Consider the following 20,261-nt stretch of genomic DNA (forward strand, 5'->3'; position numbering starts at 1 on the left):
TAACGCTATGCTCAATTTGGAGATACTAAGTCAATTTTTCAGAATAAGTATTTTTATTAAGGAACGTGATTAGCAATATTCTCTATAGAGAATATTTGCAATCACAAATCAACAAGTGGTTTAAGGTTTTAATTACTGGCTTAGTTATGCATGTATGGGTAGCAAACCATGAGCCTTGGCAGTCTTTAATACTAAAAAGTTGGTCAAAATATGATAAATTCTGGTAACTTCTAACAGAAGTTCTCCACAGCAGCTAGTCTCTGCTACAGTCATGCAGATTTTCTATGTGCACAAAGCTTTCCAGTGACCTTTTTGTTATTAATAAAGTTGCTTCATGACAACATTTTATATGCTGAATTCTCTGACATTTGCACACTGTCCCTACAAGATGTGATGGCTTAAAAGGGGAAATGATTATCTTATTTGTCTCGGTAGTGGATTTATTAAAGCTTAAATGTTATTCCACCTGACTTGTATTTTAGGGAAGAGACATAACAAACAGGTATCTCAGTGAACAACCATTGTGTATGAACCTGTAGGAAAATGTCAGCCTTACCTCTCCGTATCCACACACCACCACCTGTTTGCCTCCAAACATGACATCAGTGGTCCTCTTCAGCCTGAGCACAGAAACACAATTATTTCACCAGCAGCCGAATATTTATTCAGACTGTTTGGAGCGGAGAGGAGGTGGGTGTAATTGCCCTGCAACGCTAAACGCTCAAACAACAAACATATTCTGTTTTATAAACCTTCATCATGGTTAAACAGCAGACTGTTTCATACCCATCTAAGATGGACTCCCTGCAGCAGTAGAGGTTGTCAAACTTCTGCTTGGTCACTGAGTCGTTGACGTTCATGGCTGGAACACATAGTTTTCCTGCTTTGGACAGCTGATACAACCTACACACATAGACACATACACAAGCACACACATTAGAAACATGCGTAAAATTTCAAGTTATCCTATAATAGATCATTTTTCATGTTAAGTGAAGGTTCAACGACCAGTCATTACATTTTAAGACAGACTTAAGTCTTATCATTAGAGGTGTAACGATACACGTATTTGTACTGAACCGTTCGTTACGAGGCTTTCGGTTTGGTACAAACCGAACAATACACTGAACTATCCTATTACATTTGGAAAATAAAATATAAAGCTTAAACTGTGTTTAACATAATGTTCTCAACAGGGCAGCCCACACGACGGAGCAGGCAACATACTGTCTGCCCCTACCACCACCAAACCAATACATTCTACTGCCTTGAGACACACTGGGAGGCAGCTATGGTGAGCTAGCTCGTTGTGAGATGGTTGCAACACCATTACGGGACCAAAAATTCTCTGACAACCTAAGGGTCTGGTGTTTGGGGACACTCTGTTTTCACTGTCAGAGTGGTGAATCATAAAACAATGGTATGTCACATCTGCTACACCATTGCAGGTTACATTAGTGGAAACACTTCAAACAAGTCAACTCATTTTACCTTGAACCAACATCACCCCAGTGTGTTGACATGTGGAACTAGAGAAAAACGAGGACCAACATATTATGTATATGTATGAGATGTTATCTCCGCGGCATTTAGGCAGCCATTCCCAACTGATTCAGACATGGCAAAAAAGAAATCACTGCTGCGTGTGATACATTTATCGCAGTGGATATGAGACCCTATTCTGTGGTGGCAAACGTTGTCTTTACAAACAGGCTTAATGTATTCGAGCCCCATTAGTATTCCTTCATGAGCCCATTTCAGATAGACTGTAATTCCTGTTTTGTCCACAACACACACCAAATTCTGGTGTTACCTTTTTTTTTTATTTTGGCTGTATTTGTTTATGAGCACAATACTCAATATATTTTACAAGGAGCTGCTTTTGTTTTATATGCTGCTAAGAAGACACTTTGCGGTGGGTCGTGGTCCAAAAGTGTGTCAAGTTTGTAAAAAACACACACTTAATTTTGATATATAGTGAATTTCCAGCATAGTGCTTCAATTTGAAGTGCCGTTTCCTGCTGTAGAGTGAGTGATTAATGGACAGTTACTTGACAGAGACAGTAAACTAGCTTGACAACATGACCAAACGGCAAGTAGTACGCTGAATGTATTAAACTGTGTGGACCTTGAACTGATGACTTCGGAGAAATCTGGACCCTGTGGTTGGGAGCCACTGCCCCAGAAGATGGGTCACTGAGGTATAGCTCCATCATTGTTCAAAATCAAAAAGATCTTACTTTGTGATGTTATTTTTATAAAATAAATCAAGTAAAATAATATAAAATAAAATAATTAAAAGTTTTAAAAATCAAGGAACTGTCTCCGGCACCTTTACATTTTTCAGCCATCAGCCATAAAGCCACTGGAATATATAGCAGAGTATACCCACTGCCTCCTCAGTAACCTATCCATCTACCTAGTGGTACACCTACCTCATCAACTACCACTAAACCACTGGTTACACCACTATTAATCATGTATTCATTTAAGTATTATTCATCATTAAGTGACAAACAAACATGCTACAGAAATTTCTACTCTAATGTACACAACAATGCCTTAATAAGCTTCAGTACACTGTTAGTGGTGGTATACTTTTCACCACTAGATGGCGATGTCACCACACCAGAAACTGTGTGTATGTAAGTGTATGTCTGTGTCTGTAAAGATTTACTTTCACATTCTCTCATTTAAAACACAGAGAACTTGTTTTTATGTGAGGCAGTGTAATATTCTACCAAAACACTGCTTGAGACAACGACAAAGGCAAGACAGGATGTGTGCATGTTGAGAGTCCCACCTGTGCACACCGGTTACACTCTCCTCTACGATGCCCTTGATCTTTTTGAACATGTTGGGGTATTTTTTATAGATCCAGTGAGTCAGGTCTCCACCGTCATCCAAGATCTGACAGGCGAGAGAAGAAGAAGAACAGAGTGGAAGAGAGAAAGAGAGGAAAAATACATAAGTAAAGGTGAGGAAGACAGCAAAAAAATAAAGAAAGAACCTTGTTAATATCTGACACTGACTCTCAAAGTTGAAGATTATTTGCAGGGTCACTTCAGTCAAGAGATTCAGAAGTAGGAAGTACATAAAAAGATTCTAATAACTTCTTTCTGCAGTTCAGTCCTGCATGTCTGCATGTTCTGGTTGGAAAAAATAAATGCACGTTTTATTTTGCTATATCCTCCCCTGAACTTCTGCCCAGTGTAAAAATAGATTGACTGTATTTAAAAAGATCTGGCTGTCTGGTGAAAATAGCAGCAGCATCAACAGGGACTGTAGGCTGGATATAAAAATGAAAAGACGCTTGAGCGAGCTTTAAATAGAATGTAGGTGCACTACCATGTTGGGCTGCCAGCCTTCCACGTTGACGCAGCGATCGATGCACCACCAGAAGTCGTCCTCTGACTCACCCTTCCATGCAAACACACTGAAACCTAGAAAGAGACGGGAAGCGTTTTACACATGGCAGACGGGAAGATAGCATCTGAATATTTTAAGAAGTGAAAGACAGGGAAGAAGAAAAGCGGCAGGATCTCCCGGTCTCACCTCCCTCTGCCAGGGCAGCTGCCACTTCATTCTGGGTGGAGTAGATGTTGCAGGCCGCCCATCTGCACTGAGCCCCCAAAGCTGACAGAGTCTCCATCAGCACCTGAGGAGCAGAGGGTCAACGTTTAACTTATCGCTGTAGCCGCTGCAAGATTATGTTTGGGCTGTGAGTGAGTGATTTGCATTCCTACTCACAGCAGTCTGGGCAGTGATGTGGGTGCAGCCCACCACCTTGGCACCAGCGAGGGGTTTCTCCCCCTGGGCTCGCTTCCTCAGAGCCATCAGGGCTGGCATCTCTGAAAGAGACGCACAAACGGACACGAGTGGATAATCAGCTGGATGATTAAGGAATTCCCATCATTTAATCCTGCTAATACTTCATCGCTAATCCATCAACTCATCCAGCTGAAGGAGTGACTGATGCTGCGTGTGTGTGTAGCCTGCAGGGTTCAGCTGAGTCTCTCTGTATGTTCTGTAGAGTAATTAGCAGATGATGGGAGTAATGTGTGTTTATGTGCTGGTTCTTAAATGGTGTTCTCACTTGCAGTGGCAGGGGACATATGGCCACCCATCAGTGTGGAGGAAGCAGCGCCACACACACATAAAAACACTCTCTGAATGTAGTATGCCGTGTTTGTATTACTGCTATCACGGTTAAAATGTAACCTTTGCTACTGACGTGCAGCCACCAACCCTTAAAGGGATAGTTTGGATTTTTTAAAGTGGGGTTGTATGAGGTACTTATCCATAGTCAGTGTATTACCTACGGTAAATGTCTGTCAGCACGTCCCCAGTTTGGAGAAGACGCATGAGTGCTGATAAGGAAGCTAAGCAATGTACTGCTGTGGACAGGATTTGGTAGCAAAACGTATTTTAGCCACCAAAAAAATCTGTATCTCACACAACCCCACTTATAAAGATTCGAAATATCCCTTTAAGTTCACCCTTTTTTTAAGGTAGCGGTGACATTTTTTTGGTTTACCTTGCTCTGCGATCTCGATCTCTCTGCGTCCAAAGTCGGCCTGTTTGATGTTTTTGATGCAGAAGTCTCCATTGCCCTTTGAGTTCTTCTGCTGTTTGTCCCGAGGAGATGTCTCATCGTCAGAGCTGTCCGTGTATGATGCCGCTATAAAACAAACACAAAGACAACAGTATTGTCAGTATGTCACACACACATACGAGATAAAATACTGACAGAAAAGTCCTGTTGCAATATGAGTAACCCTCAAACAACAAGACTTTTGAGGAGGTTTCCTGTAACAACTGGAGGATAACTTATGACAAGTGAAGGTTACGATTGTCAACTTTGAACTGCTTTCTGCTATCTGCTATCCACAACGTTAAAATGATCCAAACATTAACGTAGTAGACTACTGTGCCCTGGACTGCACTGTGCTTCTCTGCTATCAGAAACAACAATCGCTCGTACTCGAAACAAGGATATTCGCACTAGTATTCTGACCTCCACAACACTCTGACTATGGTCTGTGTTTATGTCCACATGCCTTTGACTGTCTACATTGACTACCCTGACGTTACAAGCAGGTAAAAAGGCTTGATCCATTAAAAAATCTCCATGAGACCAAGGTTGAGATGTCTACTGATACATTCGGATATGGTGTCTAATGAACTATGAAATCTGACAGACAAATTTTCTCAGATGTGCTAAAGCTGAATTTCATTGAACTGTTTAAAGATTAAGTTTGGTATGTTGTTTTTTTAAACCTGGACCCTGTTCCCCCCTTGTTTTTGTGTCTAAGTGACTAATGGGAGCAGCAATGTTTGAAATTTGTCCAGTATTAAGCAAGACTGCTGACAGGCTGCAATGTTACCACTTGGGGCATTTGTGCACCATCATGTATGTCCACTAAAAGTGCTTGTTTTTTGCCACTGACAGGCTCAGATTATTATTGTAAGCGTCTGACAATATTATGGAAAGGATCCCGACAGAGACTGAGAGTAAGGTTGTTTTTTTGTTTCACCAAGAACAGTCTTCAAAATCGCTAAACCCACCAGACTCCATTTAAAAATAGAGTAACTTTATCATGTTAAAACACATCTCAGTCTAAGTCCACAGGGAAAAAAACCAATCACCAACCCTGGTTTGGTTGAAATAAACCCTTAACTCAACAACTTAGATGTGAAAATATGCTGCCTCTATAAATGCTAAAATTACCGTTTATCTAAATGGAGTCTGGTGGGTTTGGCGACATCAACTTCAAAGCCATTTCTGGTTAAATAACAATGGTTTTACTCTTTAACAAAAAGGTCCATCTCTGTAGGGATCCTTTCTATAATGTTGTACGACACATAAAATAATAATATGAGCCTGTCAGTGGCAAAAACAAGCACTTTTAGTGGACTCAAATTTAGTGTGCATATTGCCCAGAGTGGTTACATTGCAGCCTGTTTCGCCGCTGCCTGCTGCAGGGCCCTTGCTGGATACTGGAATAGTGTCAAAAACTGGTGTTCCCATTAGTCACTTAGACACAATAACATGAAAAAATAGGATCCAGGTTGAAAAATACCAAATTTCTCCAGTGCCAAGAGGCAACAGTTGAATCAACAGGTTCAGCAGACTCTCAGGACTCAACACATGGCTCAACAAAACCTCTGGTCTGAAAGGGATCAATTACATATAACACAGGCATCATTTCAGGGCAGCCGAAAGTACCAATGAACCATTTTTTGGTTCAGTCTTCGACACCCGTCGGCCAGGCCTCAGATGACGCATCCTGACTCACAGCGGCCTCAGCGCCACAAAAACAAAACATCAAAGCCTCAATGTCAGCGTGTTGACAACCAGCTTATGGATCAGTCTCCTAAATCCTCCTCCTGTCACTCTCTCCTCTCCCCTGCCTCACCAATTTTAGGATTCGCTGATAAAATGGAAGCACTGAATTCAGCCCCTGGTCACTGCCACGTCGTCTGCCTGTACCCCAGCCAGGCACATTCTGTCACATGAACCTTGCTGACCATAAAGACACAGACACACACACTTTCCCTCTGACATCTCTAATAATATAAAATCAGAGATTAAGGATGTGGATGTGATGTAAATGGATGCCACTAAGCTGCACTGTCACATCTCAAATCGCCATTCAAATCAGCACAAAGTAAATCTGTCTTGCCTCAGTGCAGACATTAGACAGAAGACGCCCGGGACAGACACAGTCCTTGCCCACTTCTACTACCCCCTATACGCCTCTTCTTCTTCTTCTTCTTCTATCGGACATGGAAAGTCTTCACTAAGACCAGGAGAATGGATCACGCAGCTGCAGTCCTCAGATCTTTACACTGTGGCTTCCTGCGTGTCAAGAATTGAATGTCTGCTCGCTAAATGGGACAAAATACATTTCTAATCTGCTGCTCATTGAGCCGTCCATGGCTCTTGGGTCGTCTGGGACAAGTCTGCTTACAGTCCCCGGTGTCTGGGGAAACTTAATATGGGGAAGTAGCATTCAGTTTGTATGCACGACGTATCTGGAACAAACTCAGAGAATTTGCCCCGACTCAGTTCTTTAAAGTCAGGGCTTAAAACGTTCTGTTTGCCGCTGCATTTTATTAACTTCAACTTTGTTTCATGTCTTGCACTGCAAAGAGAGGTTGATTTTACTGTTTAATCTGTTGGATTCTACTGTATCTTATTTTAATCTTTGGGTTTTACTTTGCTTTAATCCTTTTAAATCCTATTTATGCGTCTTTTCTAATGCCTTATGTTTCTTTTATGCCTTGTCTCAATGCCTTTATGATTTATGTAACGCACTTTAAATAAGGCAAGGCAAACTTATTTGTATGCACCTTTCAACAACAAGGCAGTTCAGAGCTTTAAGGTTTCAAAGTGCAGAACAAACACAATGTGCCTTTGGTTTCTTCACTGTGAATAAAGCCTGTATTTTTCCCAAGCCAGCAATTTGACTTTGGTAGGCCACAGATTCTGCACAGCACAGAGTTTAATTGATTATAAAGCTGTCTGCAAAAGCTCCGGTCTCTTTTTCCAATACCAGACTGCAGTAGAGAGTAAACACTGTACAAATGTGTTTTAACACTTGTACGTAAAAAAAGGAACATGTCACAGAGAGGTATCAGTGCACCTCTGGGAGATATAAACAGTGGTGCCCACAGTATACGGCGGCATACTTAGTAATGAGATGCCTCCATGTCTGGCACCAGCACTGTGTGGTTCCTGTGCTCCAGGCTGACTCACTGCACAGGTGCGGTCAGCACATACATGCTGCCAACATCACTCCCACCAACCCTTTCAAAATGACCGTGGACCAGTACCAGATAATGCTGGGTGCCTCGCCAGCACGGTAACAATACTTAAGTTAAAGAACATCCTGTGCTGTGCCAGGAGGGGAAAGGCTTGAAAAAAAGGTAATAATCCATGAGTCTAATGTTTTCTTTTAAAATCTCCCATCCGTACTGACAGGAAGAAAGGGTGGGGGAGGGTGTGAGCTGAGGAGATCTTAGGGGTCATGAGGGTTGATGTAATGATAGTTACAAAGGATACTGGGACAAAGCCAGAGACTGTTCTCTTCAACATTCACAGTGAAGGACTTTAGAAACCCCCAAGAGCCATACCACACAAACTTAATACTTGCTCTCATTTTTAAAGTACTGGCCAGTACGAAGAGTGTTTTTACAAATTCACAATTTTTAATTTAAGGCTAAAATGTTGTGCATTAAGGGACACCTGCTCGAGCTCCTTGTACCTCAACCAAAAGTCACCAGATGCTAAGAAATGTTGCATTTTGCATCATCTGGCGCTGGTGGAAAATCGGCAAAGTATCTCTTTATAAAGAGTACTCCGTTGATTTAGCATTGCACTCCTATAACATTGTTGGACTCAAGGATAAAAATCAATGCAGCACATAGACTGTATTGAATTTACAGCTGAAATACAACACTAAAGCTGCAACACTGATCATGGAAGCTGTGTTAAATGCTGGGGGCTGGCTGGTGAAACAGCCTCGAGACCCCTTGAGTCCTTATACCAACAAACCTTGAAAACTTTGGATGAAAAGCCACTGCATTGTCATCACAGTAGGATACTGGAGAAACACAATCTACTGAGCTTTGGAAATTTTAGATGATTTTTACAAAAATCTAAATGGTTTGGCCCCTTCTACATTATGTGACTTGGTAAATACTCGCTCAGGAAGTTCTATAGATCCTCTCTACAAGACTGTGACGCACCATTTCGTCGCACTGCATTTGGGCAATCAGCTTTTTCTGTAAAAGTTACAAATCAGTGGAACACTCTGCCTGATGATGTGCCGAGCTGCAGCTCTATCAGAACTTTCAAAACCAACTTGAAAAAAAAAAAAAAAAACGGTTAAAAGCTGCTCAGCTCTGAACTCACTGACCTTGAAATCTGAACTTCATGACTTGTTGTAAATTTGACAAGCATTCACTTGTGATGTGCTGTTGTGTGTAGCTCTGTATTGTGTGTGTGTGTGTGTGTGTGTGTGTGTGTGTGTGTACAACTCTATGTTACTGGGCTGTCTTTGTTCTGACCTGCCGAGGGACTGCAGATGCAAATTAGCGCTGAGCTATAATTTGGTATGGTTTTCAACTCTACATGGTCCCTTTTGAATTAAAGAATGATGCAGCAGAGCAACATTGCCTATGTTCTTGCACGTCACTTTCAAATCAATCAATGCATCATGTTTTTTAGAAAAATCCAGTTAATTAATTCGATACCAGTTAATATAGTCTACGCTTCCAAACCCTCCATAACCAACTCTTATTATCACTCTGCAAAACTCAATACATACAGGGTAAAACTGGCAGCAACCATATGCAACAAAGACGGAGTCTGTGTAGCAGGTAAAAAAAAAATCATGCCCTGCTTACATAACACTTTGTGTCCATGCCCCATGTTTGGCATTTTGGCGGTCATCATCTTGTTTTCTTAGAGCCAGAAATGATGATATTTGGATGGTCTATTTTACTCTAAATGGAACCATCAGTCACACAATGAGCATCATGCTACATTAAAGCAGTTTTGAAACTAGCGAAAGAGAGCATGAACTCCATCCATCCATTTTCTAACCGCTTATCCTCTTGAGGGTCGCGGGGGGGCTGGAGCCTATCCCAGCTGACATTGGGCGAGAGGCAGGGTACACCCTGGACAGGTCACCAGACTATCACAGGGTTGACACATGGAGACAGACAACCATTCACGCTCACATTCACACCTACGGACAATTAAGTGTCACCAATTAAGCTATCCCCAAACTGCATGTCTTTAGACTGTGGGAGGAAGCCGGAGTACCTGGAAAAAACCCACGCTGACAAGGGGAGAACATGAACTCCACACAGAAGGTGCTAACCACCACCACCCCACCGTGCCGCCTGAGCATGAACTCAATAGCAAAATATTTATTGAGGTAATAGTGGGGAGTAGCGTCATTTTCTCATTGACTACTATACAATCGGACTTTTTTTGATTTGCCCACTGCTGACTAATAGAAAAAATGCGGATTTACATTTAAGCATTGTTTTACTGTTGAGACCCAGAGAGGCAATGTGTTGTACTTGCATACAGTACTGTCGTTCTTATTTCACACAGTCTTCTGCTTAAACTCAAGCCTACATTACCCACAGTGCAATCAGACCGCCAACAGTTCAGGTTAGAGACTAAGGTTTGTTATGCTACTTGTGGCTAATGCAGCCTGGATCCTCAAGCCAAAGAGGTCTGGTAAGCTTCTTTTTACCCCTGAAGACCCACATTTTCTTCATTTTTAGACTTGTAGTCTTCAGCCCCAGTGGACATGAACTCAAGTGACATCACTTAAGGCAATTTGTGATCGCTCCAGAGTCACAAAAGGCTTTACACAATATTTTCACACATGCAGTGGCACTCCCCAAGACCTGTAAATGGACCTTGATGTCTAAAATTGGTGGATTTCACCTTTTTAAGTGTAAGAACTACTTTTAAACTTTGGTCATATAAATCTACACTCTACACTCTTCATATTTAACAACTGTATCGATACAATACTGTCATGTAAACTGTTATGTCTTATTTTTCTCATATATCCTCCCAAAACACAAACATGTTGTATGTATATGTGTCTGTTATGTATCTGCTATGCTCTTCACAGACTCCTTTGTAAGGGGAACCCTTATGACGAGGCTGCTCTTGTGTCTTGAACCTACACAAAAGTGGCCTTGGGAAAAGTACTACTGGTGTGTTGAGTGTGTCCTCTGCACTGTGGGAACCATCAGAGCAATAAGAGGCACTCTGGTGAGGGAATTATGGGAGAAGACAGGGAATCAGCAGAGAGGCGGGACAGAAAAAAGAAAGGGCAGAAAACAGACGGTTCAAAAGGGGAGATAAAAGAGCTGTACAAGTTTCTGAAAATAACCTTATTATTAGCAACACTGACACATTTCACTCAATTACAATTGCAGCTGTTAAGATGTTAAGATAAGGATCCAACACCACGGGGAAAAATGAGCTTGACAAATCACTGCGTAAAATAAATGCAGACTAAGTGCTCTCATCACCATCCCAATATCGAGGAAAGAAAATCCAGATCATTATTTCAGTCATGATCTGACAGCCTCAGGCTGGAGAGGAAGGTTCTTGGGAGGTACGATGATTTAATGAGTCCTGATGTGGTTGCAGGAGTGACGTGAATAAGAGCCGAGAGGAGAGAGGCAAAAAAGAAAAAGGGAAGACAAAGAACGCAGAGTACAAGATGTGTGTTACAGGAGAACTGGAACAAATCCAACTCTCACCTTAGAAAGGGACCCTACACTGAGTGTGCCAATGCTGAACTTAGAGCAGCAAAACAAATACAAAGCTGAATTTAAGAATCAAAATATGAAATATATAAGATTCAAGCAAATATGACTGTGGTCTTGTCTCAAAAACAAAACAACCACAAGGTCATTTTCTCAGCTGACCCTGATTGATGATACTGGCCTACAAAACATGTGGCGCCTGCACATGTGACGGCAGGAACTCACAGGACCAAACTCATCCTTTCTCAGTAGGTACTGAATAATCTCTATCATTTTTTTAGCACCCCTGACCTGCCCATTACGACCATCCACTAATACTGACTGAGAGTCCATTTGTCCATCTGCCGTCCATCTGTTTGTCCATCATATTCTGCCACTAGAAGCGACGCTGTCCGAGCAGTGCAGATTAATTCATCACGTTAATGGTGTCATTGGAAGATCTGCGGCCTGCGAATGACCCTGACACACAGCGGGACCTCTCAAAGCAGAGTGTTGGGAAATGTGTATACACTGCTTAAGCTGCTTCAAGTTTGAAGTTTGCGTGGTGATGACAAGATGAGAGGGACAAGGGACAAACAGTAGGCAGGGAAAAGGGGACCAGGATTATTCCTATCAGACTGTGCTCTCTCATCTTGATCCTGTCCCAATACGTTCTTATATCTTTACATATTGGATTAAACAAACATTCACACATTTCTCTCACACCAGTACAGTCATGAATGGGACTGGGGACTCACTTCAGTTTGAACCACACCTAACACTTTGCACCGCTCCCCTCTTTCTTTACCCCAGTCTTCAGCAGACCACCACCAGCTAATCCTCTGACACAGAGCCCCCAGTTTCACATGAACTGCAATGACAGAGTGTGAGAACAGCCCCTTTTACACAGCCTCTTTTAAGGTGGGAATGTCACACCAGTATGCCACCGTATGAAAAGGTGCAATCTTGGAATGAGGGGACAGAACTGTCTCAACTTCAAGCTGGTAGCGAAGGTACTAACAGCACCAAAACTGTCGGTCTAAAAGGCACAGCCTGCAGAACGGGAGCATGGATGGGACAGGTGTGTAGTTTTGACAATTCATGTGTGTGCAACCCACCACCGGGAGATTTAAAAAGCAGTAAGCAGCAGTTGAGAACTAACTCAAAGAAGAAGAGCAGCAAATGTCCAAAAACTGGGTAGACAATGAGGTCAGGAAGCTTCTCACCCTCCGAGCAGAGGAGATCAGCCTCCATATAACACAGATGATAAATGATTGTTATCGCCATGTTACTCCTCTGTTATTGTTTATAAAGCGCTAATGACACGTTTGTTATATGTGACACTAGAAGCTGACACTGTTATGTCACGCCTGTCACACCTCATTTGTTTCCAGGATGCCAGCATGCTACCTAAAAATCACACACTGGAGCAGCATGATGCCACTGATGTTTGGCTCTGTGTAAAAATGGGCCTTACAGTGCGATCTCCGTGTAAAAGGGCAAATGACAGCTGTAGAGACAAGGACAGAGGCGAGCTGGGCAGAAATTACCAGCAAGCAAAGAAAACTGATGAAGGCCACATCCACACTAATATGTTTTCATTTTAAAATGGCGTTTTAAAAAGATAACAATCTCCATACACACAAGTGTTTTAGCAGCATTTCAGAAATAACCTGTCTGTAATGACGCGCATGAAAACTGCACACATGCTTGCTTGTGTAAAAAGGAAGCAGACTGTCTACTCTGCGGTTGGTTTCTTAGTTAAATCTTACGGAAATGGCAAAAAGTAAGACCAGAGATTCTTTGCTTGGACTGAAAACTAGGCGAACTGTTACTCTAGGTAATATAGAATAAAATGGTCAAGGCCTTAGCAAACAGATTGGAGTATCGGCAGCATTATCCTTTGCTAGAGGGAGCAATGACAATGGGAGAGGAGTATTCACACAAGAAGAATGAAATCACAAAAGGTATGTAGACCGATCTTTTATATTTTGGCTTGACATGTAAGATGCAAGACCCAATCATGAAGCGGATGTGGGTGTCTGGGTCATCATTTTCAAAAGTCTCCGTACACTAAAATGCTATCCCAGAGTTTTCGAATGAAAACAGGATCAGCAGTGTTTTCAGGTCTCCATTTTTGAGGTTCCAAATCGCTGGAGTAGTGTGGACGCTAGGTGTTAATGTAGCAATAGTTATGCATTTTAAAACAAGAATGAACATATTAGTGTGGATGTAGTCTGAGAATGACAGTCAGGGAGACAAGGCGGGAAGTGAACCAGGCAGAGAATACAAACAAGCAAAGAAAAAAAAAACACAGATTCAGCCAACTACTCTTCCAGGTGAAACACTTTCTATATCTCGGGTGTCATAAAAGTCGCAATGGAAACATGTCATAATCACTGGCGTGTCTGATAAGTGTGCTGTTGAGATTGAGCAACAGGAAGAAAATGTGTTTGAGAGCATCTACCTGAGCTGTAGCTGTCTGTGGAGGACTGGGAGATGGAGCGGGACAGGGAGCGCCGGCCGATCTTGGAGGGACGCTTGTTGAACTCCTGTTTCTGGTCTGCGAACTGGATCTGCTGGTGGACAGAGAGCAGAGGGCAGACAGAGATCAGAACTCAATACAGATTTTACAAGGGCATTAATGTAGATCACATGAACAAGTGGGCACATGTAAGGTTTCTCATGCTCCTTGGAAACGACCACCAAGGAGTAACACATTAACTCAGGTTATGATGACACTTGAAAATTGATAGCCAGCCATGAAGAGGAAACTTGAACCGTATCTTTAATGAGCCCATGTCATGTTGGGTTTATGTCAGGACAGCTTTTTAAATACACAAAATGTTTTTAGAGATATGAGATAGTAAAAATAAGAGACGGATCGAGTGCACTGCAGTCTTCAGGAAGGAGACCAGCTTTAAGTTCACTCTGACTTTACAAGATAATGGAGACAATGGGGCTTTTATCAAGCGGCGACAAGGCCACTCAGCTGACACAAGGTACAACAGTTCACCCTGGCTAAGTGTAATAGGTGGGAGGTGTTTGGCTATTAACTGTAGTCAGGACACACACTGACCATGATTCAATTGCTTTGTTAATCTTTCCATTATTACAGAGTCAATAGCTTTGTGCATCATAATCCATGTACTGATAATATAGGAGTGTAAATAGCTGACTTGTTCCGACCATAAAACCACACAACAAGAACAAAACATGCTGGTGGGGATGTGAGTAGTGCAGCATGAATTTTTGAGGTTTTTATTTTTTCATCTCTGTCTGAGAAAGTTGTTGAATGACGCTCACAAATCACAGCAGGTCATTCTGTCAGGAAATGTACTGGCAAGTGAAAGATTTCGCCAATGCCACAGTCCTCTGACGGCAGTGGTGAAAAGCTTTAAAGATCTGACAAAAGGAGCAGGATGAGTCAGAGGCATTCCTCATTCAGTCTCCATCATCATTCTCCTTGTTGAAAAAGGCCGTCCTTGAGTTCAAAACAAGCAAATATTTCTCCCTTTTTTTTCTTTCTTTCTTTTTTTTAAATCAGTGAAAAATAACAAAATACCTGACATTCAGACACATTCTCTGAGTGTGTATGCGTGTCAGATACCAGGAAGCTGTGTGTGTGGGTGTCACTTACAGTAATGGAGGAAGTATGCAAGTACAATACAGAAAATGTACTTTGACGGTTATACTATCAAAAATAGCTTATTATTACTCATGCACTAACTTTAAAGTAGGATTTTACTGCTGTAGTTGTAGCAGAAGTAATGATTATTTTCATTATCAGTTATCTGCTGATTATTTCTCCATTCATCAATTGATGTTTGGTTTACAAAAGTTATGAACATAGTGAGAAATGCTGTTCCAAGTTCTCAGAGCCCAAAGTGCCACATTCACCATGTTTGTTTTGTCCAACCAGTAGTAAAAAATGTTATAAAAAATAATTAAAACCACTGAATTAACGAAAAAGGAAAAGAAGCAATCTGTGAAATATTTTTGCATGAAAAAGGAAGCATTTAAAAATTAGCAAAATTTCGGAGTGCCTCGATTGACTTCCTGTCAATCCTGTTTGTTCCCGTTTTGCACAAGCAGGCAACACAAGGTTTTGATCAACATTTGTATGTACAGAGCAGCCAGTCAACTCTCTTTTTTCAAAATTGATGCAATTATTATTATTATTTTTTATTGACTCGTTCAAAGTTTCGGCTACACTTCCTGTATTTAATTTTGGGTAGTTTAATTTACAAGAAAACCTCATGTTTTGTAAGACTTCCTTATTTTTTTATGCAAAAATTTTAATTTGTAAAGCAACTAGTAACTCATGCTGTCGAATAATTACAGTGAAGTGAAACAGTACAGTTTGACATGTAGCTACGAAAAGAAAAGACTTAAGTACAAGTACCTCACATTAGTACTTAAGTACAGCACTTGAGTAAATGTACTTAGTTACATTCTACTGCTGTGTTCCCACCAAACGAGAATTCGCAAATTCGCGTGTCAAGATTACATACAAAGTCAATGCAAAGACGTGATTAGACGCGAATTCGTGACGCTGTGCCGCGAAAGCCAATCAACGTTGAGATTCTCCCGACGTCACTGGTGTGTCAACAACTGGACGTTGTTGACACACAACAACTGGACGTTGTTGACACAGCAATATACTGCTACTCACTGGAGACAGATGGACAGACGCTCCGCAGCTGAAATGGAGCGCCTGTAGTTGGTGTCCTGCCGGGAGATCCTGGCGCCAACCCCCGCCAACAGGTCCTCAAACTGGGCCCCAGTCAGCCTGAAGTACCGCTGAAAGCGGCTATCATCCAGACGGAGTTCCTGGAGGAGGTGGTGAAACTCGCCGAGCTGGATGCACTTCTGCAGGATAGGGTGAACCCAAAAACGACGGCGTTTGGCCCTCCGACGCATCTGGGACTTCCAGAGCAGGTACAAAGCAGCGATGGTGGTTATCTCAGCCATGGTCATCAGTGGCTACCCGGAGCTATATGATACTATGTGTCTACTCTACAGAGACCGCAACAAAAAGGAGCAGGCTTGGGTGAAAGTCGCAGAGGAGACTGGTCTACTTGGTAAGTTCTGTAAATATGTGTCTTTAATTAGTTTGCAGAATGGTTGTACTATGAACGTTAGCACTAGCTTAGCTCCAGTTAGCACAGCCGGCTTCCCTGCTACTCGCACGAATGACGCGATAACGCGAATTAACAAAATGGTCAGGCGTCCAAACTCGCGCGTTACGGGCGGCGCGTTACATCGCGTTTGGTGGGAACACAGCATACCACTGCTCATTCATGCCCAGGGTCTGAGAAATAGCACCCGCCACCCGTAGGGCTGCAACGATTAGTCGACTAATCGATGACTAATCAACCATTAAGATAATCGGTGACTATTTTAGTAGTCGACTAATCGGTTTGAGTCATTTTTCATAGAAAAGTACTATAAAAGTAGCCCAAAATACTCTTATTGCAGCTTCTTACATTCAAATATCGGCAGCTTTACACACTCTCCCATGACTGAACTAAAACCCTTTGGTGTGAGTACGAAACAAGATGACATAATTTTGGGGTTTGGGAGAGACAGACTGACATTTTTCAACATTTTAACACATTTTTCGATAAAATGATTAGTCGACTAATCGAAGAAATAATCGACAGATTAGTCGACAATGAAAATAATCGTTAGTTGCAGCCCTAGCCACCCACCTAATACAGGTAAATTGTTGGCAGTGGCAAGCACAATTGTCAGGCCATCTATCACTTCGGTTGACAGAGAACGTGCACAACAGAAAAGCACGTGTAGTAAAGTTAGGGTATGACTGGATAGAGCTACACATTTGAAAGTCAAAAGTCAAATACTAATCAATAACCATCAATAAACAGTCACATGTACATATACAGTATAGATAGACAGTGGCTGCGCTCAGAGTAGAAAGCTGTTGGTGATCAAAGCAGAGGAGAAATAAACAGCAGAGTTATATCCTATTAGAAAATGTAGGGTTTAAGTTTCAGTTAGCCCATGAATAAACACTGCAGATACCCAAGACCTGAGTTAAATTACTGTGTTTTGCTTCAAAACTCATTTTTCTGTGTCTTTGTTTTCCCAGTCTAAATATTCTCTGTTCTAATTGAATTGTACTGACTGTCAGGGCTCCCCCAAAAGCCACTGTGTGATTTGAACACTGGAATTTACCACGCATGAGATCCTTTTTTGTAAACATACTTAACATTACATGACACCTTTCTATAAAGTACATGACCTAAATGTCTTTCCCTCATTTAGCACATAGATTTAAAAGTGACGGATACAATTTCTGATTGGCAGACAAACAAATACAGTGGTTGGGAGTGAGAAAAGTTCATTTCAGACCCTCAAACGCTCAGCAAATGACACGGGGCAGAGCTGCTGTCCAATCACAAAGAACATGTTGAAATAATCAAACCATTTTCTCATTTCTGTATCCTACTTTTCCTCTCAGTACAGTGACCTCACAACTTAGTGACCCCTGGCTCTAATGCAGACTGGACGCCTTTCCAAGCAGTTATGGAAAGGTCCAGAATGAAATATTACAGCTCTCAGAGAACAATACAGTCAACCATATCACACAGAGACAAGCTGTGAAACAGTTTCCTGATAGTGAAATTGCTAAAAGCCAACACAAACAACTGTACTATTTGCCTACTTTCACCTCCACTACCAGCCAACTGTTGGCTGCTGCCTTTTTATCCTGAAGCTGATATTCTGAACCCCCAGAAACTGACGTCAGGGCATCACCTCACTACAACCCACTGTAAAGCCAGACTCATCCATCCTCTCCTTCTCATCTGTCCTTTCCTCTTACCTTTTTCACACAGGGCTCACTGCTTTCCCCATTCTTTTTCTTCTTCAGCATTGCAACATACAGTATGTGTGGGTGTGTATGATGAAGCTGCGATTATGGCGGGTGTCTGATTCAAGGCCCTTGTGAACTGAGGGGACCTCGCCTTTCAAGGTCTGATCATTTCCCAGGCTACCTCTTCTCCCTCTGCCTCCTTTTAGCCTCCGCTTTCTGGCAATCCAGCCCAAACTGGTCCGACCATGTGCCGGCAAACACAATGCGATGAATTGTTTCCCCTTCCTTTCATTTCTTCCCTCCCTCTCTCCCTCTCTCCTACCTCTGTATTCTTGTTTAATTGTTGATTGTTCAAGAGATTGGGGCCCCTGCTGACCCAGGACGGTTGTGATGTGTAACATTTGGACTGCGCATTAAGGAAAGTGATGGAAAAATGAAAAATTAATTGCTCAAAATCTAGGGTGAGACTCCATGGAATTATGAGAGAGGTATCCCAAACTGTAGCACGAAAAAACAAACTTGTTATCTAAATGACTTTGTATCCAAAAGCGTCCTGAGACCTTGCCAATGATACAAAATTTAATACACAAAAACACTAATTAATCAAGCCACAATACACAAAAGGGAACAGTAAACCTAAAAAAACAAAGGTAACTATAGCAACGATTGCAGCTCTGTGAGGTTTTACTCATACTACAAACAAGTTTGAAGATGATGAAAAATAAATTGATGCTCCTTGTAAAAGGCGACTGTCATACAACTGCAGGATAAAACTCATTTAGGAGTGCAGCTGAAGGTGCTTATAACCCTGACCCCTATAACAGGCTATAATGGGGATATTGGTCTCTTCAGGTTTATCGGATGGAGGTTAGATGACGGGTTTTAGGAGCTCAGAGTTGCTGTGAATGGGTTGAGGGTCATTTTGGGAGCTCAGGAGCAGGGGATACAGGGGATTATGATACGTTTTTTAGGACAAGATTATCACAGGTTAGCTCAGGCCTCAGAACAGGGGGTACTGCCAGAGAGAATGACACAGTGGTTTGCTTATTGCTCTCGCTCTTTGGGGCATTTCTTAAAGTACTACTCTGTACATATTACATACAAATGTACTTGTAATAACATAAGATTTAATTTATACAGGGTTCCTATTGCTCAAGACAAATAGATTTAGGACTTTAAGACTTTTTTAAAGGTCCAGTGTGCAGGATTTAGTGGCATCTAGTGGTGAGGTTGCAGATTTCAACTGACTGCAACATCTCCGACGTGCCAAGCGTGTAGGCCGATGTGACAGTGACGATGACTGAGTGTTTGGTTTGTCTCTTCTAGGCCACTGTAGAAACAACATAGCAGACTGGAAGGGGACCTGCTTCATATGCTCTTTCTCAGGTGACAAAAACAACAATTTTTAGTTTCAGGTGATTATAAACTAACCAAATCATAGTTATGAATGCTGTATACCATTTCTGCCAATGGATGCCCCTAAATCCTACACAACGGACCTTTAAAGCCACTCCTAATAAACTTTAAGACCAGTTTTCTAAGAACCAAAACTGGACATCATCTGTTACATCAGTTACTTAGAGCTAGGGACAACATTTGCCCAAATGTCTATTGTTACATAAAACATTTCTTTTAGATTTTTTTATCCATCCAGGCTTGGCAGAGACAATGGTAGAACTGTACTGGGAGATACCTGGCATTTGCTGGCAGGTTTCCTTTGAGATTTTGTGTTTCTCAGCTCTGCATGTGGGATTTTACTGCCTCGATTCACATTGTGCAGAGTTTGAAAAACTTTTGGCATAAAATACACTTGAGTCTTGTATGCGTTGCCTTGTAGCGGTTTTAGCCATGTCACAAAATCTGGATTCTCTGCTCTGAGCAACCCCGCCTGGAAACAAAGGCCTTGTTTCTACCAGACAGTCTGGTTCAGTTAAATTTGTTTCACATTAAAACTGTACTTTTTTGCGTTTCCATTGTCAAAAGTTGTGGATGGTACCAAAAGAACTGTTCCATTCCGTCCCGTTCTTTCGTTACTTCTACCTAGCACACTGATCCGATTCTAAAAAGTGGAGCTGGAGGTCCATTAAGTGGTCAAGAGAGAATCATCACTCTTGCTCTACAGGGGCTC

The 20,261-nt window shown here is 41.9% G+C and overlaps 1 protein-coding gene across 2 annotated transcripts in view; it reads right to left on the minus strand.

Annotated features, from left to right (window-relative positions):
- Window positions 1-20,261, minus strand: part of ahcyl2b (adenosylhomocysteinase like 2b) — a 68,598-nt gene that overhangs the window by 13,871 nt on the left and 34,466 nt on the right. Inside the window, exons 2-9 of one of the 2 annotated variants that reach the window (XM_050035766.1) lie at window positions 13,760-13,871; window positions 4,538-4,681; window positions 3,751-3,851; window positions 3,556-3,658; window positions 3,349-3,443; window positions 2,804-2,910; window positions 787-903; window positions 557-620 (exon numbers count right to left, since the gene is read on the minus strand). In XM_050035766.1, coding sequence (XP_049891723.1) covers window positions 557-620; window positions 787-903; window positions 2,804-2,910; window positions 3,349-3,443; window positions 3,556-3,658; window positions 3,751-3,851; window positions 4,538-4,681; window positions 13,760-13,871 — 843 coding nt within the window. The remainder of the gene's footprint in view (window positions 1-556; window positions 621-786; window positions 904-2,803; window positions 2,911-3,348; window positions 3,444-3,555; window positions 3,659-3,750; window positions 3,852-4,537; window positions 4,682-13,759; window positions 13,872-20,261) is intronic. The other variant, XM_050035767.1, reaches the window with a different exon arrangement.

This window comes from Epinephelus moara, chromosome 23 (genome assembly GCF_006386435.1).
Source record: "Epinephelus moara isolate mb chromosome 23, YSFRI_EMoa_1.0, whole genome shotgun sequence".
NCBI lineage: Eukaryota > Metazoa > Chordata > Actinopteri > Perciformes > Serranidae > Epinephelus > Epinephelus moara.